We start from the raw sequence: 25,879 nt of genomic DNA, 5'->3' as shown, positions 1-25,879 counted from the left end.
GTGACATGCTGGTATTTCATTTTCAAAACCACAAAAACATTTCTTACTCTCAATCACAAATTTAAATTTCCTTTATATTCCCAGGTCACTAGGCATTTTTTCTTTTGGAACAGCTGAATAAAATGGAAGACTTCAATTTTTTCGATTTGTCAACTCATTTTTAATAGACTCATACCCAGCTAACTCAGAATGCAAATCTGGAGAAAAAAAAACCTTGCTTTTATAATATTCTTATTACAAAAATATCTGAGCTTGAGAAACATTATAAACAACTTCAACTTTTTAAGAGAGAGAGAGAAAAAAAAGACTGTCCATATTGCACTTAAAATTATTTAAAGTCAGTGATTTGCATTACACCATCATCTGACTCTACAATTATTTTAACAGGTCTATCCTCACTTTTAAGTCTTCAAAATATGGCATATATTCTTTATTTTGTTTCTGAGATTTATTCTTAAATGTATCTGATGCCATTGTATACCGCACAGCTATGAAGACAAACAGTACATCCCATGAAGACAGTGAATTTTTCTCTACATTTGGTTTCATGGCTAAGCAATATTCTACTCAATATGAATGGATCCTGACAAGAGAGAGAGAAATCGCATCACTACTCGGGAATCTCTTCAATACGGTCTTTTGTTCCTTTCTGTTCACTGACGCCAAGAAAACCACATATGGTTCAGCTACTGCTGTCTTTTAGTTTCTACCATACATAAACCATGCTTCTTAAAAAAATGTTTAAAATACTTCCATTAATAATTATAATAGCCTCAGAAGGGACCAAATGGCCATCAATTCATGAGAAGGTCAGAAAACTGCTCATAAATTTACCTTTTTAGAGTCTACCCATCACAATGCAATTCTCTATACTCTGCTATTAAAATACTGGTGATAGAAACTATCTGAGTGAAGCCTGAACTAAAAGACAAGCGATGTTAGTACCCTCATAGCTGTATGCATCTCTTAGCCTAGTGCTAAATTTCAATTAGAACGTTCTACTACCTTATGTGTAATGCATGGTAACGGCAGCTGAGATGTTCTTGTAGGTAAAGCAAGTATACAGCTTATTATTAATGAACATTTCTCTTTCAGAAGCAGGAAATCAAATGTACGGATTCACACCTGACAAGCTAGTACTTCATCTTTGAACTGTCCCAGGCCCCAAGAGGGTTTTTTTTTTTTTACATTTTATTTATGTATTTATTTATTTATTTTATATGTATATATATATATGAGCACACTGTAGCTGTACAGATGGTTGTGAGCCTTCATGTAGTTGTTGGGAATTGAGTTTTTTTTGTAGGACCTCTGCTTGCTCTGGTTGGCCCCACTCCCTCCAGTCATCTCTGTTCACTCAGTCCCTGATTGCTCCCGCCCAAAGATTTATTCCTTATTATAAATAAGTACACTGTAGCTGTTTTCAGACACACCAGAAGAGGGCGTCAGATCTCATTATGGGTGGTTGTGAGCCACCATGTGGTTGCTGGGATTTGAACTCAAGACCTTCAGAAGATCAGTCAGTGCTCTTACCCACTGAGCTGTCTCTTCAGCCCCCTTTTTTTTACATTTAGAAAACCCAATATTGAACCACTTTTGTACTTTCACAATGAATCCAACTAAGTTACTTTGCAGAATTAATGACAAAAATAACTATTAATTCACAGTTTTCTTTATTTAAAATATCTACTTTTTCTAGACATTTTTCTGAAGACTTATTATTTTATGCATGTGATTACACTGTAGTTATCTTCAGACACATCAGAAGAGGGCATCAGATCCCATTACAGACGGCTGTGAGCCACCATGTGGTTGCTGGGATTTGAACACAGGACCTTTGGAAGAGCAGTCAATGCTTTTAAACAATGAGCCATCTCTTCAGCCCACAGTTTCCGTTCAACTTCATATTTTGTTTTCTATCTGGGTCATGATATCAATGTGAGAACAGTTTCACACACACATACACAGAGACGAAAATAAAAAAAAAACAAGTAAATAAGCAAACAAACAAAAAAACCTAGATACATTGTCTTAAAGTTCCTATGTAGTTTATATAATAGTTTGGACATACATGGGAATTATCCATTCAACAATCTGGCCTGTTTTCCCAGTGCAGCGTCGGGACTAACAGTCCGGTAGAAGAGAGGTCACACTTTTATAACCAGCGGGGATTCTCATCGAGGCATCATGCCATTAAGATTTCAATCTGTTATTAGAGTGATGTTTGGTAATTTATTGTTCCTACAAAATAGCCAGCGCTATCTAATAATTTCATTGCACACAGAAAAATGCAAATATAAATGTTTCATAGAATATTACTTTTTATGGATCACACTGACAAAAGAGCACACTGAATATTCTTTGAATTGCTGAGTACTCACTGGAACAACATGATTAGTTAATTCTAAAGAAATGAAACTGCAAGATTATAAAGATAGACTTTCACAGATGAAAAATGACATACATATTAAGACACTTGAGGAACCATCTATATAAACCACTTAAGTGCATGACAATACGACAAATAATAACCAAATTAAATTATCATCTGGTTACAGAATGGGCTAAATCACTGAAAAGAATAAGATCTGTTTTGATATGAAACAATATCCAAACACATTATTCAGCTAGGAAAAAAGTGAACAAACTGTAAATAGAGAATGCTAATAAATATAAAAATAATAGGTAACCTATTTTGGAAGGATAAATAAGAAACTTATTAAAGGGTAGTTTAAGTGGGAATGAACCCCACGGGTTCCAAAATCAAATATTCTAACCCTTGGGAACTGTAAGCCCAACTAAGTTTTTCTCTAAGTTGTCAGGGTAAAGGCCTTTAATAACACCAATTGAAAACTAACCAATACAGGGATCATATCTAATGAAAAGTGAATAAAGTTAGAGAAGGGGGATGAAAAATCAGTACTTCTACCCATCAACTCTTTTATATAGTTGGCATTTATCTCTACATACATTATTAGCCACTGTAAAACACATTGGTTGAAAATAATACACATCATTTTACATAGTTTTGTGGGATAAATACTTGAGGTGACTTTGTAGAACAGGTATGGCTTAACTTACTTCTCTAGGTCAGTAAGTTGGCACGGATTCCAATCCCCTACAAGTTTGACTGGAGCTGGCTTATTCACATACCCTGACATACTGTTGTTGATCACTACTGGACAGCTCTGCTCTACTAGCTAAGGACCTCCTCACAGGATGGATAAAAGCCCCCATTACTTCCTTACTACCTATATTCCAAAATAATAATGTGGGAACAACAGCCGTGTCCTGCAACAGCATACCATTCTTGATACACATTCTTACTGTGATGGAGTCATCAAGGCTATCCAGTATTCATGAATAACTGTTCTCTTTTTTACAAAGAAGCAGGTCAGAGAACTTGTTTGAAATGTTCACACTACATTTTAGAACACATAACTAAAAGTTTTATAAAATAAAGTTGAAAGATTATGTGTAATTTTAGTATTTTTTTTACTCGTTTTAAAGACAAACACTTATACAAAGCATGTTAGACAATAGCAGATCTTTACTTACAAATTGACAACATACACCTCAATCCAAAATCAAACCTCATTCAAGTTCAAGATTAAACCACGGTATGTGATTCTGAAAACCTGAACAAATAACACTGTTACTAGAAGAGTATAAGTTTTTCAAAGTAGTAGCAACATAAGTTTTGTTAACAGTTTTGGTTTTGGTTTTGGTTTTTTGAAAGAGAGTCTCACTCTGAGACCAGGCAGGCCTGGGATTGTGTATAGTTGAGGCCAGTCTAAAACACAAAGTAATTTCACTGCATCAGTCCTGACATACTGAGATTACATGAATAACCCACCATTCCTGGATAAAATAAGTGTGGGAAGACCTGGAGTTATCAATGTAAAGCTACTTTAAAACTAGCTCTCGCTTGATCAATTCATAGTATATAACCAATACACTAAGTATTTTTAAATATATATTTATTATATTTATTACATTATATATTTATATATAATTTACATATATTTACAAATATATATTTATGAAAATTATATATGTGTGTATATACTTACATATACACACACACATGTAGAGCATAAACTACAAAGTAATTGTGATGGAGGTGATGAAATCCAACATCATTCATAACAATGTGTCCATGGGCCATACTTAAGCTACAATTGCAAAGAATGGATATCTTCATGTCACTTTACAATTAAAAAACAAGAACAAGTAATATACAAGAAAAGCAAACAAATGGCACAAGTGCAGGGAGTAATGTCTTTCCTAACACCTCAAAAGAGATAGTTACAGAATATGGTAAAAACCCAGCAAGACTACTGTGTTCTGTCATGTTCCATAATTTGAAATATTCCTCTTTATTTTCCAGAGGTTGGATTTAATAAACTATATGTCACAGACTTATTATAACAATGCAGAAATATCTTCCTTAAAAACACATTTAAAATACAAGGATCTATGTAACCACAAACTCAAATATAACATAAACTCAACAATAGATAATTCTAATTTATTTATGATTTTATAACAAGCTTACTATAACTATTAAAACTGTCTAAAATTTTTTAAGGAATGCCACAAATACTGGTATGTGGGAGTGAAATTTATGCCATCTTCAACTTCTTAGGTGTTCACGATAAATAAACTGTAGAAGAGCCCAACAGCAAAAGCAGCTTTTTTATCTAGAGGGCTGGCTGCTCCTTTAAAAGCAGGAGGGCCTTTGTACGGAGGCCATCCTGGACTGTGTGGTGAATGACCAGTCAAGACAACATAGTGAGACACTCACAATAACTACAGGAACTCAGATCGGTCAGGATCCTGCAGCCAGCTGACGCAGAGGCCACAGAAAAGGGCTGCTTACTGACTTGCTCAGCCTGGTTTCTCAGAGAATCCAGGACCATCAGTACAGGGTAGGATCACCCAAAAGAGCTAGACCCTCCCACATCAATCACGAATTAAGAAAAAGATCTATAGGTTTGCCTACAAAGCCTGATCTCATGAAGGCATTTCCTAAAAAAAAAAAAAAAAAAAAAAAAAAAAAAAAAAAAAAAAAAAAAAAAAAAAAAAAAAAAAAAAAAAAAAAAAAAAAAAAAAAAAAAAAAAAAAATCCACCCTAACCTAATTCTGACTATAGTTTGTATCAAGTTAACATAAAACTAGCCAGCACAAAGCTTATCAAGACTTTTAAATTTTAGGCATGTGTTAACTACTTGGGAGATAAGGCATTGTTTTAGGACAGCCAGTTGTTCTCTGAATCAAAATGGTCGCCATGGGCATATATGTATATTTGGTTCCTATAGGTGGAACTGTTTGGGAAGAATTAGGAGGTGTGACCTAATTTGAGGTGTTTTGCCAGGCACCTTTGAGGTTTCAAAAGCCTCCCATCATCCTTAGAGGCTATCTGTTACTTCTCTGGGACAGGATACGAGAGCTCAGCACGCCTGACGGCTGCCATGCTCCCTGTCATGATGGTGATGGATTCTGTTCCACTGGACTAGGAAGAGAAAATTAAAGCTTCCTTCTGTATGTTTCCTTGGTCGGAGTGTTCTATCACTGCCTTTAAAAAGTAACTAAGATGCCAGGATACCTGGCAAGACTGTATATAAACAAAGAACCACACAACCAAAATCATTAGGCTAAATTTATTGAAATCCTCTCTCTTGATCATGCAGTTTTTTGTTGTTCCTGGTGTTTGAAACTTAAGAGTCTCTTGCTACACTGTAAGGCTATCCTTGAAAGCCAGGCTTCCTGTTTTTGACAACATGCCCAGGGCTTTCTACCATACTTGCTTAGCTTAATTGCTGATTAGAAAATATGAGCAATGTAACAAAAACTATGGAACACATACTCTGGAATTAAAACTCTGTTACAGCAGATAAACACTAAACTGCTTGCCATGTAATTACTAGGGATTCAGCATTACCTCCTTACAAAATTATGGGTTTTGTTTTCAAAAAGAAATTTTATATAACTTGCCATTAATCAAAACTAATTTGAAGGAGATTGGATTTAAAAGCAATTTGTACATAAGCGCTAGAAGCAGTGTGGAACATGTATAACCTACAGCTTTGCATGAAAAATACCCAACACACCCAGGAGAAATAATGGGAGTAACTCTCGGTAACAATCAACAAATATTCCATCAGTAACAGCGTATCCCAGGCCACTGTCTACAACAGCTTATAATTCTTTAAAAAAATCAAATATCCCAGAATTCAAAACAGGATTACAATTTTTTTTTTTTTTTTTACTTTGTAATGCTCATATAATGATGATATAACATTTTAGGGATGAGTGGATGAGTTTCCTATTTTCATGTTTTGGGATAATTTTTTGAGATGAATAGTTGTTTAAAAAACAAAAAAGGTCTGGAGTAAACAGATGTCATCATTGTATCAACCCTCTTGGCTAAGATCAAATGCGGTGTCATGTTTGTTCTTACCACTTTAATATACAAATCACCAAACTGCCAGACTTACAATTCAAGTCAGGTCAGGCAACTGTCAGGTGCCTTTTCTACTTACTGATACCACCTGCAATTTGCTGAACGCTTATGTCTGAGTACTGGACTAGGTGTACCATTCACAATTATGTCATTCAATTCTAATAACACACCAGGTGAAGTCAGAAACTATGTAAAACAACTGATAGATTTTGAAATTGACCAAAAAAAAAAAAAACCAAAAAAAACAACAACCTGGGGTGCCAATTACAGACCCATAGTCATTGTTCAGAGTAGTCTTCTCTAGGTGACCTGGTTTTATGAGGCTCACATCTTTGGCTATTATTGAACTACATTACAATTTGTATGCTTCTCAGCACTATGAACCATCATTTGGTCTCCAGAGCAGCATTTAAATTTTGACAAACTAGAAAGACATCTGAAACAAATCTTTCTGTCTCTCATTAGAAAATAGGCCTCTAAGGAAAAATAATGAAATAAAATATAGTAAGGTGAAACACATTGGAATTGGACAAAACAAACAAACGGAAGGAAACGAGCCCAAGAGAAGGCACAGTATCAGAAACTGTTGTTCACACACTATAGAAGACATAATATGTACACAGATGACCTGGTGCAGACCAGTGTAGGCACTGTCCATGTTTCCTCAGACTCTGGGAGTTCACATGTGCTTTGATTGTTTTAATTTAGACAGCTGTCTTCTCGCTGTTCTCTATCCCCTCTAGAGCTTACACGCTTCTGCCTCATTTTTTGCAGGGTTCCTGGGTTCTTTATAGAGAGGGAGGAATTTGTTAGACATATCCTCCTTGGGGCTAAGTGTTCAAGGTTCTCTCACTTTCTGCATAATGTCTGACTATGTTTATGTATTTGTTCCTATTTGCTGCAGAGAAAGCTTTTCTGATGACGGTTGAGCATGATGTTGATCTCTCAGGATAGCAGAATGTGAATAGGAGTCATTTTATTCCTATGTTGTATTCTTTTACTTTTTTTTTTCTTTTTAAACACTAATATTTGGTTTTACCCTCGATATCCGGGCTATCTAGTCTCAGGTTCCACAACACACAAGCAGTATAGGTTATGGATTCCATTTCCTGGAGAGGCCCGTAAGTCATATCAACAAACCAGACACCAGTGGGTACTCCCACAGGCCAATACTGTGCCGATATTGTCCTAGTATATCTTGCAGACAGGAAATTAATGTAGATCCAAAGGGTTGTGTTGGGCTTGGTGTTTGTTTCCCTTTTAGTGGCATTCAGAATACTTCCTGTAGCAAACATACGGGTGAAGGCTCTATGTAGGCACCAGCCCAACTTCTCCATGCACAATAAGTAACATAAGTGTTATCTTCAGCAATGGGCCCTGCCATCAGTTTGTGAAAAGCAATGTACAATCTTGAGAAGAGATTGGGTTATTTGGGGATTGTCATGATACCCCTTTGTCTGACAACTCAATTAGATGTAACCTAATCCCGGTATTGCAAGCTTCATTTGGTGACAAGAGATGGCCAGTTGGGACTACCTTGCCATTATCTGGAGGTTTCCTTTAGATCTCCTTTATTATACATTGTAGGAAGCTTTTATTGCATTAGGTTTCAGTAGTACCTACCAAGTACTATTTAATTTCATTCAATTCTTGAAAAGTCTTTTCTGTTGTTTCTGTTGTTGATATCTAGATTTATATTGTGATTGTCAGATAAAAGGAGTTATTTCTTGTATCTGTCAAAAGATGCACTGTGTCCAAGTATGTGGGCAGTTTTGGAAAAAGTTCCAAGAGATGCTGGGGAGATATAATGTTTTCTGTTTGGGTGAAATGTTCTGTAAATATCTGTAAGGTCTGTTTGGTTTCTATCATCAGTTAGCTCCAACAATTCTCTATTTAGCTCCTGACTAGATGGCCAGTCTATTTTAGTCTCCCACTACCAGCATGTGAGAGTTAATATGGGGTTTAAGCTGTGGTGGTGTTTCTTTTCTGGATTTTGGTGCTCCTGTGTTTGACATCTAGTTGTTACAAATTGCAAAGTACTCTTCTTGGGTACTCTTTTCTTGGATGACTGATATCCTTCCCTGTCTATTTTGACTAGTTTTGGCTTCAAGTCTATTTTGTAAGACACTGAAATGGCTACAGCAGCTTGCTTCTCAGGTCCACTTGTTTATAATATATTCTTCTATCCTTTCGCTCTCAGGGGATGTCTATCTTTGATGATTAGAGGCGATTCTTAAATGCAGCAGAGGGATGAATACTGTTCTTGAATCCATTCTCTTTGTGTCCTTTTAATGAGGAAATGAGACCACCACTGTTGCGAGATTAGTGAGTAGTGTTTATTGATTCCTGTTGTTTTGTTGAGGTATGTATGTGTGTGTGTGATTTATTCTCTGTGTTTTCTTGGGTGTGGTTAACCTCTTTAGGTTGGAGTTTTCCTTCGAGCACCTTCTGTAGGATTAGATTTCTATACAGATAATGCTTCAATTTTGTTTTTTCTCCATCTGTTGTGACTGATAGGTCTACCTGGTATAGTAGTCTCTACTGGTAAACATCTGCTCAAGCTCCTCCTGACCTTTTGAGTAGAGAAGTCAGGTATTACTCCAATCAGTCTGCCTTTATATATTACGTGGTTTTTTTTTCCCCCCTCGCAGTTTTCAGTATTCTTTCTTCATTCTGCACATTCAGTGTCTTGATTATTATGTGGCAAGGGAACTTTCTTTCCTGCCCAGTCTATTTGGTGTTCTGTACCTTCTCACACCTCAATAGGCATCTTCTTTGCGGTTAGGGAAATTTTCTTCTGTGATTTGGTTGAATATATTCTGTGCTTGACCTTCTCCTTCATCTTTTCCTATTATTCTTCTTTTTGATATTTTCATAGTGTCCCAGATTTCCTGGATTCTTTGTGCCATAAGAAGTGAAGATCTACAGTTAGCCTACCTGATTCACTGACTGCAGCAGCCTGTGCATTCCCAGGGGCTGCCTGCTGGAGTTGGGGTCGAGGAGTTTGAGGGGAAACAGGACAGGAGCGGAAGATCTCTGTGATCCACTGGAGACTGGGGTTGACGGGGAAGGGAAGATGCATGAGGTAGTCTGCTGCAGAGCCAGGGATGAGACTGGGGAAATGGATTTGGAGAATTGGAACAGTAGGTGAAGATCTTTGGCTAGCCTGCCTGCTTCCTGACTTGAGACATTTTATTTATCTGCTTTTATAAAGAAAAGTTCTTCAGTATAAACAGTGCAGGAAACAACTATACTTCACAACTGAATTGACAAAGACTATCCCTGTTTGACCATCTGACAAATGAGACTTGTCAGGAAACAAAATGAGTTTAATTTTATTTTTAAATAAATGAACTTATAATCCAAAGTTTGGTTTTCTTGTTTGTTTGCTTCCTTTAAAGCATCTGAATTAAAATTGCAAAACAGAATGACAAAATGTAAGACCCACTGGTGACAAACAGGTTGTCACTTCCATTACTCCTTTCTAAAGCTCTCCTCTTTGAACTGAGGTAGCAGGGATACACATTGAAATGGTATTCATATGTAATGTTACATATTAGGGTGGTATGACCTCAAGTCCCATAAAAGGTAGATGTGTGCCATTCTGTACGGACAGACTGTGACAGGCAGTTCTACGCCAGAAAAACTTCATAGTACAAACCCAGTTGCTGAGACAGGTTCTAAAATGTGTCTTCTGTGAAGGTTTCTCAAAATCAGGTCTAGGGGTTAAGCAGGGGGAAAGTGGAGAAAGGAGATGATGAAATACTAGAGTTATTTTAGATTAAATCTGACACAAAGTAAAAAGCATTTTTCCAAACAAAAATCTGAGAAAGGACAACTGCTTTCATGATTTTAACTACTAAAATTTAATAATCCACTTCAACAAGGAAAGGGTCATTGAATGGAGTGTTAATTCATTCTGAGAAATGTATGACTACAAGAACTCACAATTGGAACAGTCAGTTATATACTTAGTAGGATTCGTGCTTCTTAAAAGTAAGTGCTCCTTGTCCTGGCATTGCCAGGCATCTTGACCTCCCTGACAGGATCTGACGAGAGCCTCTGTTGCATAACCATCTGCCACATCCTGCTCTGATATGTATAAATGCAGCCGTGCTGCTAACAACTGCTCCAGGTGTAAGGCGTTAGAACAGAACATTCTCTATGATCGCTCCCAGAGCTATTTCTTCTTCTAAAATATAAGTAGTCTAGACTGATCAAAAATTCCAAAGATGTATCATAAAACAGTCTTAGACTAGGTGAAATAGGTCAAAAAAAAAAAAAAAGGGTAGACAATCAGAAATATTTTAACTTCTAAATGCAGTTACTCAAAGAAGAAGGCTAAATAATGAGATAACGCTAAAAATTTTAGGTCAATGTTTCTATCGTATTCAAACATAACTTTGAAAAGATGTTTTAGACACCCAGTACATATATGGTTTAAAAAATTTTAAAATTCTGAAACTGGAACATTAGATGATATTCTGTATTAAACAAAAATAGGCAGTTCTTTCAAAATTTAAGATAAAATAGAAAAGAGATAAAAATTTACTACAGGGGTTGGAGAGATGGCTCTGTGTGTAAGAGCACTGACTGATCTTCCAGAGGTCCTGAGCAATTCCCAGCAACCACATGGTGGCTTACAACCATCTGTAATGGGATTAGATGCCCTCTTCTGGTGTGTCTGATGAGAGGAATAGTGTACTCATACACATACAATATAAAAAAAAAATTACTTCAGATTAAATGTAAATATGGAGGTTTTTCTGAGAGATCAGAAACAGGAAGATCAAAAAGTTTGTAATAACAAAAGCAAGACACACCATTCCTCCACTTCTGGGCTAAGGTGTATGAGAGTAAATCAGAAATCCTAAGATAGGCTTGAGAGGTGCCTAATCTCACGTGAAGTAAACTCAGACCGCCACTGGCGGCTGTAAACATGTGCTCATGGAACGTAAGCTGGACTTGGGGCATTCTGTTCATTTCTACTACTAAAGCAAAGCTGTGACGTGGGGGCCATCTGGTAGGAACTCAACACATATTTAGTTAGTAGTTTGGATGAAATGATTTGCATTATAGCAAAAATAGACGTATAAATTTACCCAAAGACCGTTGCTCACTTCAGAAAGAAAATTTTACCACATTAAGAAAGGTAGTAGTTACTGAAGTAACATGAAAATTTATTCTTTATTACTAAATAATCATAAAATTCATATAGCTTCAACATTGAAAGTTAACAGAGAGAATACCAATTTCAGAGATTATACACAGATTATATTGAACTTTACAAAGAATAAGAAGGTAAAGGAACCAAAGCATAAAGGAAAATCATTTTCCCTTAAAACAGAAGATGACATAGTGAGGCAAGATAATTCTGATTTGGGATCCCAGCATTATGGAGGCAGAGGCTAGGGTAGACAAGTTCAAGGCCAACTTTGATTACATAGTGAGTTCCAAGCCATTCAGGGTACCAGGTAAAAGCCTGTCTTGAAAGGAAACAGGAAGAGGTGGGAGTGAAAGTATCATTGACTTAGTGGGAGACTATAGGTCAAGCCTAGGTATTAGTTGGTCTATGGTACTACTGAACCAAAATAATCCTCATTAGAAGTCATGGTTGCCAGATGGAATGCACTGACATATAACAAAAAAACTAGAGATACAAGAATTGCTACATCTTAGTTGATTAAGAAAAAAATAAAAAATAAAAAATATAGTATATAGTGTGAAGAAGGTATTTGTTGAGACTGAGCCTAAAGATTTTTATTTCACCTTTTCATGTTCATATTTACTACCACTTAGAATTTTATTTTGAATTCTTATGTCATTTACATTTCAACTTAATCATTACCTACAGGAGAAAGTATATCCCTACAAAAAACAGATACTGAAAAGTTTGTTACTAAGAGACCACAAGCCAGGTGTGGCATACTCCTTTAGTCCTACCATATGGGATTCAGAGGCTGGCAGATCTGTGAGTTCAAGACTAGCCCTGTCTACCAAGTGAGTTCTTGGACATCCAGGGCTATGAGGCCTTGTCTCAAAAATCAAACAACAAACAAACAAAAACATAAATATATTTATGTAGATAGCCCTACATAAATTGTTAAGTGGTCCTTCAGGCTACAATGAAAGGACAGTAGACAACAACCACAACCCATACTAACAAATACAGGGTTTGGTGAAGGCAACTACATAAGTAAATATGAATACTAGTGGTACTGAATTTTCACAGATGCATTTACCTATAGTGAGAAGGAAGGGTGCTGAGGTAGGGTCTTGATAAAGCCCAGGCTGACCTTGAACCTGTGACCCATCTGCCTCAACCTCCTCAGTGCTGACATTACATTTCAAAAAAGATTATAGACTGTTTTAAGCCTACTGTGCTAAAGAAGATCCTGGAACAATTATTACACTGTTTTCAGCATCCCATAATGGCCTTCAGTCCATCCTCCCCACAGCCCCACTCAGGCTCTGGGGATCACTTCATTCCTGTCCATTCTTCTGTAAAGCTGATGTCTTGGTTTCCACAAATGAATGAGGACATGCGGTATTTGTCTTTGTGTCTGGCTTGTTTCACGCCACACAATGCTGCTGCAGAAGGACAGGGTTTCATTCTTCCTTAAAAACGAATAGTACTCCACTGTGTAGATATACCCACTCATCCCGGAAGGACATTTGGGTTTATTCAACATTCTGGCTATGGCTTTGTGATAAACACAAGAGTTTAAAGTTCTTCCTAGTACAACTTCATTTCACTATAATTACTTTTATATTCACAAATGGCTTAGAGGGAAAAGTAGGAGATAATCATTACAAAGTTATATTAATGTGAACACAGTATATGAAGATGGAATCAGCAGCAGTAACTAAGAGAATATGGTGGAGATGTAAAAGTGTTTCTATACTACATATTCAAATTAGCTTGCTATTAGTTTGGAAAGTTAATTCTAATTAAATGACACAGGAAGAGAAAAGAAAGAAGGGAGCCAAAATAATATGCCAACACTATTCAATCACACATAAAGACTGTTCCTTTAAGGTAAAAGTAAAAAGTGGTTCTTGTTAATGCTAATTTTATTATCTCATCTACCCCTTCCAATTTACATGTATTACAAAATCAATCATCCAGCTTGTCCTGACTATGGTCATCTTGAGAAGTGACCACCATGTACTCTTCAGTAAGTAACTCTGGTATGTTTTCCCATCATAGTATAAATAAACTAAAGAATTTGAATGGTATGTGGAGTTTTACGACTGAACCCTGGTCCCAAAGCCAAGAATACACCAACATCTTTGAAATTTTCTTGACACAAACCAGATACTTTCCCACTCAGATGAAGTGATTTTTGCCCTGCCTGCTACACAAGCCACCTTCCTTTATCTAACTCACAGGGGTCTGTAAATAAGTCCCCTCAACAGCCTGACGGCACTCAGCTTCTAATATGTCTGTCTTTCCTTCCAAAGCACTGTGTGTCTGGTTGTCTGTCAAACGCTGGGAAGTGTATTGAAGCACCAATCTCCAACGATACAGAAACTGGCTGTATATGAAGACAAGCTTTTAACAAGATAGTTAAGTTAGTGAGGCTATTATGATAGGTCATGATCCAATCTGACATTAGTACCTAAGAGACACGAGACATAAACATGCACAGTAACTATGAACGATTTGATAATTAAATTTTATACACCATGTTATATATACTTAAAAGTATATAACTGAAAATGTTTTAAGAGTTTTTAAAACTCTTAAAGAGATTTAAGAGTTTTAAAGAGTTTTAAAGAGTTTTAAAGAGATTTTAGTATATGTCTATTATGATAATTAACAAAAAAAGGTGGTGATAGATTATTGAAGATTTTATTTACTAGTGAACAGACATACTAGAGAGATTAGTTTGCATTTGTATGGAAAAACTACTTGCTAGAAAAAAATCCTATTAGGTGATTGTATACATTTTGAACTCAGGGCACAACACATACACTTTGAGTCAAAATGCATTAGTGTTTAACAATCATATTCTTCTCAGTTACAGATCTATCACATAGAGTTAGTTCCACCTATGTGTGGCAGTTACTGTAAAGATTCATATCTGCATAAAGTGCTGAGCATAAGTGGCCGATGAATGTTCACACGCTGGGCATCTACTATGCCCAGCTCCAAAGTTCTCTTCAGAGGATACTATGGAAGGAGGATGAAGTGGAATGCTCCCTTCTCCTCATAGGCTCACAACAGCTCTGATTACATGCAGAAGGTACAAACATAACCTAACCTGTAAAGATTCTATGAAAAAGAAAAAGATGGCCACTCAAGGAAGGATAAAAAAATATGGAAGGCATTAGTATGGAAGAGAAAGCAAATCAGTGGGGGCAGGGAAAGTGTCTGTGATCAAATTACTTAAAATGTATATATAAAAAAACTTTATTATAGTATAAGCCAGTAAGAAACATTTAAAATGAATTATCTATGACTAAAACGTCTATCTATTTAGAACACTTTGAAGTCAAGTGGCTATTGTGCAAAATCTTTATTCTAAAAGAATAATAATTTTTAAAAGCACAGTTAATCAGAATTTATGATGTTAAAATCAGAATTGAGCAGGGTAGTGGTGGCGCAGACGGATTTCTGAGTTTGAGGCCAGCCTGGTCTACAAAATGAGTTCCAGGACAGCCAGGGCTACACAGAGAAACCCTGTCTCGAAGGAAAAAAAAAAAAAAAAATCAGAATTGAAACAAAGTTTTATTAAAGGGGCTAATATAATTCTATCGAATTTCAGTGTACTTCTCAGAAAAAAATGTTAATCTATAGGTTTGAAGCACTTTCATCACATAAAAATGAAGCAATATTTTATTGTATGAGTTTCTGCCAGCTTTGTTATAGCATGCTCAAATATCATTAAACCCTTCTGGAAAAACTGCATCTGAATTCCTGCTACAACATAATACTTTTCTTTCTAATGCTTAGTATATTGTCAATGGACACTTTTATCTTTTGTCCCAAATAATTAACTCTTTAGAAATGCGGGTCTTGATGTGTAGTACATGCTGGCTGACCTGAAACTTACAATCCTTCTGCCTCACCGCCAAGTTTGTATTGTATTAAATAACTGGTATTTCTGTGTTTCTGTCTGCTTATAGACAATGATACTATCTTTTTGTTTATCTTTTAGGAGATGGGGATTGAACCCAGGGCCTTGCACATGCTAGACAAATACTCTTCTCTTTAAGCCACTAAGCCATAAACTAACACCAAAGGTATCTTTTAGGTTCACATGCATGATGGCTTCTATTGTGTCTTTCAAGTTGAAAGTTGTATTAGATATCATTTGAAAAAGTTGAAAGGTGAATGGAAATATGTAATTTTTAATGTTTAAATTAACCTCATTTCATTTGAAAAAAGGAAAAAAAAAACCCTAGCAAATAAAGAAAATCACACACTGAAATTGGGTGGTCTGGATAATTGTGTCTGTTAAATTTGGTATGTGAAAATATGTTGTATGAAACCATTAATATCACAGGTAAGGAAAATCACACTTCCTTTTCGCATGTTCTCTGCAGGATAGACACAAAATATTGCTTTTTGACAAATAAGAGATGAGAAGAGGAGTGGGAAGATGGCTCAGCAGATATAAGCACTTGCTATTCTTCAGAGGACCTGGGTTTGGTTCCCAGAACCTAAACTGGTGAGGGAAGGGGGTGGGCTCAAAAATAGAAACCCATGAGAAGAAATAAATCTTCAATGACACTTAGGGGTAAACACCTTTAATGTAGAACTTAGACAGTAGAAGCATGTGGGCAGAACTGAGTTCAGTTACACAGTGAGCTGTCTCCAAAAACACACAAAAGTACAGTAACAAAGGAGTGTGTGGAAACTGCCAAAGTTTGTACTTTTACTGCCTGTCAAATATGCATGAGACTAGATTTATATTTGAACAGGACATCGACAAATATATGTTCATATATTGTTGTGGCTCCATTAAAATCTTTAGTGTATTTAAGTAAACCAAAATAAATAGGGCCTTTAGGAACATTTTTGTTTTGACATGATCTGTTGTATCACTTAAAGGAAAAAGAAATATATGATTAATGGTAATACCAAACAGAATGAAAACTACATTGTAAAGAAGTCAGCACATTATCAAAATCGTTCCCAACACCCTGGAGTCTGATCAAGGAGGCTCACCAATGAGAAGCTTTACACAGGAAGAGCTTGCCTGAAGAAATGTTCCTTGGTTGTCTCACGAGCTATTAGAGTAAAATCTTCTGGTTCATTAATGTGACTTTAAGTTGTTGGTGCCTAAGGGATGACTAAGCTAATTCACTATGTTAAATAAGTGCCAGTTCAAACAAATAAAAGACATCAAGTAGTTGCTGGGACTTGAACTTGGGACCGTTGGTAGAGCACACGATCCTCTCAACCACTGAGTCATCACTCTAACAGGGGGGTTGGGGGTTGGGGGAGGCAGGGAGGTTCTGAGGGGAAACCAGGAAAGGGGATAACATTTGAAATGTCAGTAAAGAAAATATCTAAAAAAAAAAAAAAGGAGGGGGCCAGTTCATTTTCAACAAATTAGTGACTGAGAAGCAGCTGCCTCATATTCTATGTTTTTGCTTTCACAATCTTCCTGGTGTCATGTCCAACCCACAACTCTTTCTGTTATACTACAACGCTGTTTCCCTGGCTTCCGTCCCAAATCCAGTTATTTGTGTGCCACCATGACAACACCATAGTCACGTACGCTGCATTTTTGTTAACATTTGAAAGTTGGTTTTGTTGAGACTGTTATGTTTACTTTTATAACTTAAACTTATACACAAAATTACACAGTATTAAAAATGTTAAAAGACAATCAACTATCAATACAAAATCCATAATTTAATGACAAACACTAATTTTCTATTTTACTTGGCTTGACTTCCAAGAAAGATTTAAGATCAACTTCAGTTTTCTTATTTATTCAAGTCAAGGGTTATAACAATACTTCATCAGGACTAAAGGCTCCAAGACTCTTAATATATTTTCCAGACTATATTTTATGAGGAGACAGGTATCTTAGGTCACTGTTTCCTCACTAAGATGATGACTAACACAGATATCAGATAATCTACCAAAAGCTACTTAACAGTGAAAACAGTTCCTGCTCTCAGTTCCTGCTGGAAAACCTGATCAACTTTTCATAACAAACTTCACATGCGTACAGTTTTTTGAAGCTATACACTTATCCTATCTTCATCATAAATTATAATTTGAAAATGTACTTAGCTCATCAATCAGAAAGAAAAAAATAGCCAAAAATACTAGAAAAGTAAAAATCCAAAGAAGATGTTCAACTTGACTGAAAGTGAGAACCATGGAAGAAGATGGCATTTCTAACCAGGTAGCCCTCACTCTTCAGGAACAAGTTTAAAATTAAATTGCAAAGATCAAGAAAGTTCTTTGTTTTTATCTTTTTATGAGTATTAAAAAGCTGTCTGCATGTATGTCTGTGCACAACATGTATAACAGGAAAGGGGGTCAGATGCCCAGGAAGTGGTTGTGAGCCACTTTATAGATACTGGAAACTGAGTTGAGATCCTCATGAAGAGTAGACGGTGCCATTAACTGCTGAGCCATCTCCCCATCCACTAGATTAAGAAAATTCTTAAAGAAGTAGGTTAATGTGTTTAGCCCTAGTACTTTTTAAACTATCATATAAAAGTAGTATAATTTTAAAATTCAGTATCTATTTTAACTCTTACAATTTCCATCCAATGCAGGACTTCATCTCACCTACAGATAAAGATGTCTACTTCACCCTAAAGATGGATAAATTCCTTATAGCTTCAAAGCCATCCAAATAGTAAACAAAATAAAACAAAAAACTTCAACTTAAACCCATTCTAATATATTCCCAAGCTCCCAAGAACAAGTGCCTTTTCTAACTCCATGGTTTTCAAGACAGGGTTTCTCTGTTTTGCCCTGACTGTCTTGGAACTCATTATATACACCAGACTGGCCTTCAACTCAGAGATCCACCTAACATTGCCTCCTACGTCCTAAGATTAAAGGCATGTACCATGACCACCCAAGTCCATATTCTCGACTTCACTATTAAATCAATGAGGAAAATCTTTTATAAACTATCAGTTATGATTAAATATTCCATAAAACAAAATTTACTCTTCCAATCACTTTACAGCTCTGCTTTTACTTAGCAACAGTTGTCTTCTGAGGCTTTTTGAGGTGTTTCACCATTACAAGACTATCACAGGCTATGTCTACAACCCAATCACTGAGGTACATGAGACCCCTACCCTAAACACTGCTATGAAGCACATAACGGCATGCAAGTCATTAGCATTAAGTATATTTATAGTTTTCTGTGCAAATGACACTGCCATCCAGCTCCAGAACACTTCTCATCTAGCAAAAAAAGAAACTCTGTACGAAGTAAACGGTAAATCCCCAATTGTCGTCCTCCCAGTCTTTTGAGAATGACCACTTAACATTCTCTATGAATCAGACTACAACAGATACCACATATAAGTAGAGACATAAATTACGTGATAGTGTGACTGGCTTACTTCACTTAATGCAGTATCCCTAGGGACCTTTTATAAGACCGCTGATCCACCTGCAGGACATTATCTGACTCTAGTTACTACACCAAAGGGCTGATTTCCACATATGATTACATAGGAGAATATACACTTCAAACTATGCGTACTAGGAGAACACAAACAAATCATTGTAATGCAGAAACGAAACTCCTGGGTCATGAGGTTAATACCAGTTTTAATTCACTGATGTACTAGCAACCCATTCTCCACAGCAGTGATACCATAAATCCTTTCATCCCAGGTCACAAGGCCTCCAACTGCCCACATCTCTGCTGATGACGTTTAACTTTCCATACTTCATTTGTTTGTTTTGATAGTAGACTTTTTAATGGGTACAGAGTAGGCAATATAAATGTTAAAAGAACAACAACAAAACTATACTAATAGTTTAACATGAAATATTAAAGCCCCCCAAGAAATAAGAGAATTTGTCAGTCAGCGTTGAGCTAAGAGCTTCCAAAAATCTAGTAAGAGAAAATGGTGAAGAGGAGCAGAGAGGGGAGGAAAAAGAGCTTCTCTCTGTACTCTCTGCTTAAACTCAGGGTGGAGCTCTACTCCTTAAACTTTATAAAGAAATCAATGAAAGGAGGTCATGAGGGTGTGGACATAAGGAATACAAGTTGCATTAAAGAACCAATTCCAGAGATCTCTTGTTCCAAACATACAGAGAAAGAGATAATTAGAGGACATCAAAAGGGGCAGTGATCTGAGAGGAAGAAAGCCCATGGACTTCTAGCCTCCAGAAATCTGAGAAGTAAATTTCTGTTATTCAATCCATTCAATCAGTATATTCTGACATGGTCGCCACAACAAATTAATATAATATCCAAAATCAAAAATGTAAGTCATTCTTTTGTGTATGCAGTTCTTGGGACAGAAGCCAGGGCCTTGTGCACGCTAAGCAGGCATTCTACCGCTGAGCTCAAGGCTTTTTCTATGTACTTGACATGTAAAAACAAATTACACTTTACTTTCTGTGCTGTGTGTACTGTGTAGATATGGAGGCCAATAGAAACTTTCAGGAAGAGATGGTCTCATTCCATCATGTAAATTCAAGGGACAAGACTCAGGCTGTCAGCCTGGGAGGAGCGTGCCTTCACCTTCTTAAGCACCTCATCGGCCATTAAAGAAAAGGTGAGAAGAATCGTGCATTATGGCCCTAGCTAACTGAACTTCAGCTTTGCCTGCTTCTGCCCCTGGGTGCTGACATCACAAGAATGAGCCATCCACCCTACATGTTGCAACAGTGTTTTTAGAATCTTAATTTTAAGATAAGATTTTTGCCAAGTTTCTCGAGCTAGCCTCAAATTCACCATGTAACCCAGGCACGCACGCGTCGGCTTGTGGTTCTTGTGGCCACCCCAAGCAGCTGGTGTTACTGACCTGGGCCACTAACACTGGGTTTTGCTTCTTTTGCTCTTTTTTGTTGTTTTATCTCCAATTGATCTGAGTTCACAATACAAATAAATTGACAAAGGCAGTCTTAAGTCATTTCATAATAAAAACAATATTTACAGTTAATATTTACAGCTTTGATAGAGTAATTAAAATGTACATTTAAATCAACTAATAAAAATGAAAGAAGGGAGGAGAGAGACAACTCTCTAAATTTTATTTCTCAGTTTTACATTTCTCCAGTCCTTGAAGTTAATTAGAATTCAAAGAGAAAACATTATCAACAAACAAGAATGACCCTAGTCCATGAAAATTGAACTATGACTACAAATAGTAAGGTACTAAGAAAAAATCCAAACTGTAGCAATTATCTTTTTCATACCAACTGGAGCTTGAAAATTAACATTAACTCTTAACATCAAATTAGTGGTTGATTCAGACTATATTTCAAAACTTTGTTTATTTCAATATCTATTGAATGCTTTGGCTATTTAATATATATATTCATATGCAAATAAATATATACATGTATTTATTAATACATAAAACACACACTTAGATGTTAACATATAAATAGATTGGCCAGGTTTGGTGGTCCATGCTTTTAATCTCAGCAAGTACTCAAGAGGCTGAAACAGGCAGATCAATAAATTTGACATGGCAAGTTCCAGTCAGAGCTACGTAGTGAGACCCTATCTTCTACAAAATCAAAGCAAACCAAAAGATACATATTTTTATCCATGTATTTATATAATGAAGGATGTTAATATATTATAGCAATAACTTTTCTCTACATCATATAGAATACAAAATTCATAGTTTTGTTATATTTGGAAATGGGGTCACGCTGTGTTTCCCAGGCTAGCCTCACATCTCTGATTCTCCTTATGTGCATCAGCCTGGAAAATGCCTCAAATTACAAGTGGAGGTAATCACCTCTATAAAATGAACAGATTTTATTACATGAACTAACTTAGTGCTTGTCATGCTAGTGCTCCAGAACTCTGAGGCCCAACTAGTTCACATAGGAAGCTCTAGGCCATCCAAGTCTACAGAGCAAGGCTCTGCTTTCAAGTAACAGAAGGGAGCACTTAGCACTGAAGGATGAATTCCGCAAAGTAGTTGACATTGTATGTAAACAAAAAAGACATTTCACTTAAAAAGAAAAATTAGGGTTATCCATGAAATATGAAGTTCTACTAAATAATAACATGTAAAAATAATAGTAATAAATAAACATACCGATTTACTTCCAAGCTTATCAATAAACACAAGTTAAAATAATTCTTATTAGATGTTTTGTTGAAGACTCAAATGAAAACAAGTGTTTCGTGAAAGTAAAATTGGAAAGTATTATGTAAAATAACTAAAAGTTTAGAATTATTTTGATACATTTTCATTTAAAACTTTAAAATTTAAAATAACTAACCTGAGCCACTTTCATTGAATTCTGCGTAGAGCCACCAGCATGATATTCAACTTTGAATTTTTTTACAAGTTCATCAAACCTAAAATAAAACCACAGTAAAAGGTAAATTAGCATGTTGGTTTTTCACAACCTGAAAATTCTTCTAAATAAATATAATTAGTGGGATCTTAAAATTATATATTTTCATTCAAGAAATTAATTTCTTCTGTAAATATATAATTTTAAGACTGTAAAATATGCACTGTCTACTTAGCCATTATACTAAATAGACAGTAAATTTGACAGATGAAGGTCACATATGTTGGCTTTTCAAAGCCAGAATCCTGTGGATGGGATGGTGTATGCCTGCAATCCCAGGAGGTAAAAACATGATATCAAAAGCCGAGGGTCATTTGGGTCACATAGCAAGATCAAGGGCAGCCAGGGCTATAGGACACCTTGTCTCAAAAGCAAAACAAAACAAGAACAAACATTTCATCTGAGAATTATATGAAATTTAAAAATGAATATTTTTTCTTATTCACACAGGAGTTTTCTATAGGAAGAAATGCCCTTGCAGTCATTATGAAAGACCTGAAAATTGTACCTTTGCATTTCAAAATAGATGAGGACACACGCCTTCAATCTAATTCCACATCTTACTGAGTTTCAAACCTTATGTTTTATATAACATGAAAAAATTTGAAGATTAGAACAAAATTTCAAGGGTACAACAAAATAACATTTTCTAACAAAAATCAAATATAAGAAACAGGTAGTAATGGAAAACACAGTAAAATATGGGTTTTAAGCATTGTATTTGTAAAACTACTATTTGATCTGCCATACAAACGCTCTTATAAGAACAATCCTCAGACTACACAGAAATGAGAATTAGTTTGTTCTACTTCTTTTATTTCCTCAATCTTCCTATTTTCCCTACTTACTTCTGCCTGCCTGCCTGCCTGCCTGCCTGCCTGCCTGCCTTCTTTTCTCCTAACAGCTTTAAGTTATAATGTGCTAGGCAGAGAGCACATGAGAGATCCTAAGGTCAACAAAAAACATACACACACAGAGTGAGTGCACTTCACACAACCATATTCATTCACTTAAAATACACCAAAGTTATATTCGTGTTTGTGTGTTCTTGGGCTTTTGTTTTTCCACATGAAGTTGAGAATTGTTCTTTCCATGTCTGTGAAAAACCATGTTGGAATTTTGATGGGAATTTCATTGAATCTGAATGAGTATTAAGATTCTTTCACACAAAGTACTTTCAGGCTTCAATGTCTTGGAAGTGGAACACTTGAAAGGATTAGTAGGTGTGCCCTTGTTGGAGGAAGTGTGAAACTGGGGGTAGAATTTGGAGTTGCAAAAGCTCAAGCCAGGCCCAGCTGCTCTCCGCACCTTCTGCTACATGGATATCTAGATGTAGAACTATCAGTTTCTCCAACACCATAACTGCCTGCAGGTCACCATGCTCCCCTCCGTGACGATTATGGACTAAACCTCTGAAGCTGGAAGCAAGCCCCAATTAAATGCTTCCCTTTACAAGAGTTGCAGTGGTTAGGCATCTCTTCACAGCACTTTTATCTGTAGTAGTGTTTATTATACCACATTTATTGATGAATGTACCTGTCAGGGATACTTAAATTACTTCTAATTTTTTTTTTCCTACTATGAATTCATGCACAAGTTTTGTCGACACATCCTCATTGTTATTTGGTGTGTGTATTCCTCTTGATTCAAATGTTTTCCTCTATGTTTTACTTTCTGAGGAACTAAATACTTAGGAAAACTTGATTGTCTAACTATGTGTAAAGAGCCCAAATAGAACAGTATTATTCCAAGAAGACAAGTTGGACAGGCAGTAAAGGGGTATTATTAAATAAGGAAACTATGAAAGAGCAGATCACAAATATGACATAAAATATAAAAGACAAGAAAAAGATCTGCTTAGGTGATCTAACAGTCATCACTTAGAAATATCAGAAAAGAAGACCAGCAATACCTCGCTCCCACACCTAAGACCAGCAATACATCGCTCCCACACCTAAGACCAGCAATACCTCGCTCCCACACCTATTTAATATAAATTCCTTTTTCAGGGGTCATTTCCCAGAGAAAACAGCTGTAAAAAACTGCTTATCTTACCAAAAACTAGTAAGAAAAACCTAAGTTTTTTTTTTTTTTTTTAAAGATTTATTTATTTATTATATGTAAGTACACTGTAGCTATCTTCAGACACTCCAGAAGAGGGAGTCAGATCTTGTTACGGATGGTTATGAGCCACCATGTGGTTGCTAGGATTTGAACTTCCAAACCTTCGGAAGAACAGTTGGGTGTTCTTACCCACTGAGCCATCTCGCCAGCCCCTAAGTTTTAAACTAAGAAGAAAAACACAATCTAGACTTCTCTAAACCTTCTCTAAACACATACAGAATAAAAATGGAAGAGTTTTAAAAAGTTGATGATCTAGAAAAGAAAAAGAATTATATTTTCTTATAAAATAAGGGATGTTAGAAGACAATGCAAAATGTATTTTATGCTATACAGAGGGTGGGGAAGATTTTGAAATTAAATTCAGTATCTATTCAAGTAACTATTCATTAGCTTCCTGAAAACAGAGACACATAGAAGAATAAATAAGTTTGATTATATAAAAAAGTGAAGCTTTCCTACATAAAATAAATGTAGTCTAAAATTAATAAAAAGAAAATTTTAATATTTATCAAGTTTATTTCTTATGAAGATCCAGACAAATGTCCAATGAGCAGAAGAAAATATAAAAGCTGAAAAGCAGTGAGGCCCTCGCTAGTAATCAAATGCATCCCTCCTTAGTAACCAAATACTTCTACAGTTTCCTTCACAGAGCACGTAGTTCAGTGTATAACCTATACTCAGCATTAACAGAAATCTGAAAATGTTGACAAAGGACAGTATTAGTGACAGAAACCTTCAAAAAGTAATTTGACAGTATACACCCCAAACCAACCAACCAATTGATCAATTAATCAACCAGTTTATCCTTCTCCTTCTACCTCCATCCCCAATATAATTATTATAAAATTCTATTTCTAGAGCACTTTCCCAGAGAAAAACTGTAAAACATAAAAATTCCATGGTAAAAGCTGCTTATCCTCCCATGATATGCAGTAAAAAATATAAAATATAAATATCCAAAATCTGCTAAGTGACTCAGGAAAACTGCAGAGATTCTGTGCAACTATTATTATCTACAGACTGCATTACAGGACAGAACTACGATACTGTGTGTAGCTATGACTTACACATAGCAGACAACTACAATATACAAATATAAAGATGGCATTAAAAGTAGGTATGGTATGTGACACATTGCATGCTGTGATCCCCAGGATCGGGAGACAGTGTCAGAGAGATCTCTGAAATCTAGGCCAGTCAAAGATACAGTCAGACTTTGTATCAAATAGGAAACCAATAAATAAAAAGTCAAAAAAAAATGCAAGTCATGAACATTTATTGTTACAAAACACCAATATAATTTGGGATAGTTTATGTTTAGCTTTCAACATAACAACCAGAATGCTCCACTCAACATTAAAATTTCTTATTTACAATGAATAAATAAATAAATAGATAGATAGATAGAAAGATAGATAAAATAACCAGGAAGAAAAATATTAACACTCATAGTGCATCCTTTATACAAACCTTTTCTGTGTTACAGAATTTCATCATGAATATATTTAAATATTTTTATATGAGAACACTTTGATTCATATCACTGAAATTTAGCTCAGAATTTTAGAAGAAGCGTATTATATGAAAAAGGAAAGACATCTTATCTTTCTACAGTTGTTTTTGTAGTTTGTCGATGTTTGAGATATAGCCTCCCTACATATCCCTGGATAGCCTTGAACTCACTTTGTAGACCAGGCTGGCCTAGAACTCATAGAGATCCACTTGCCTCTGTCTTTCGAGCACTATTAATGACTGTTTCTATTTCTTTAGGGGATATGGGACTGTTTAGATTG

At 35.8% G+C, this 25,879-nt stretch overlaps 1 protein-coding gene across 2 annotated transcripts in view; it reads right to left on the bottom strand.

Moving 5' to 3' along the window:
* The window catches only part of Adk (adenosine kinase), a 396,625-nt gene that overhangs the window by 252,405 nt on the left and 118,341 nt on the right, over positions 1-25,879 (bottom strand). For both annotated transcript variants that reach the window (XM_021203140.2, XM_029541565.1), the window contains exon 4: positions 21,885-21,963. In XM_021203140.2, coding sequence (XP_021058799.1) covers positions 21,885-21,963 — 79 coding nt within the window. The remainder of the gene's footprint in view (positions 1-21,884; positions 21,964-25,879) is intronic.

This window comes from Mus pahari, chromosome 8, assembly GCF_900095145.1.
Source record: "Mus pahari chromosome 8, PAHARI_EIJ_v1.1, whole genome shotgun sequence".
Lineage (NCBI taxonomy): Eukaryota > Metazoa > Chordata > Mammalia > Rodentia > Muridae > Mus > Mus pahari.
The sequence above is the reverse complement of the archived record's forward strand: the minus strand, read 5'-3'. Positions and strand labels throughout refer to the sequence as shown.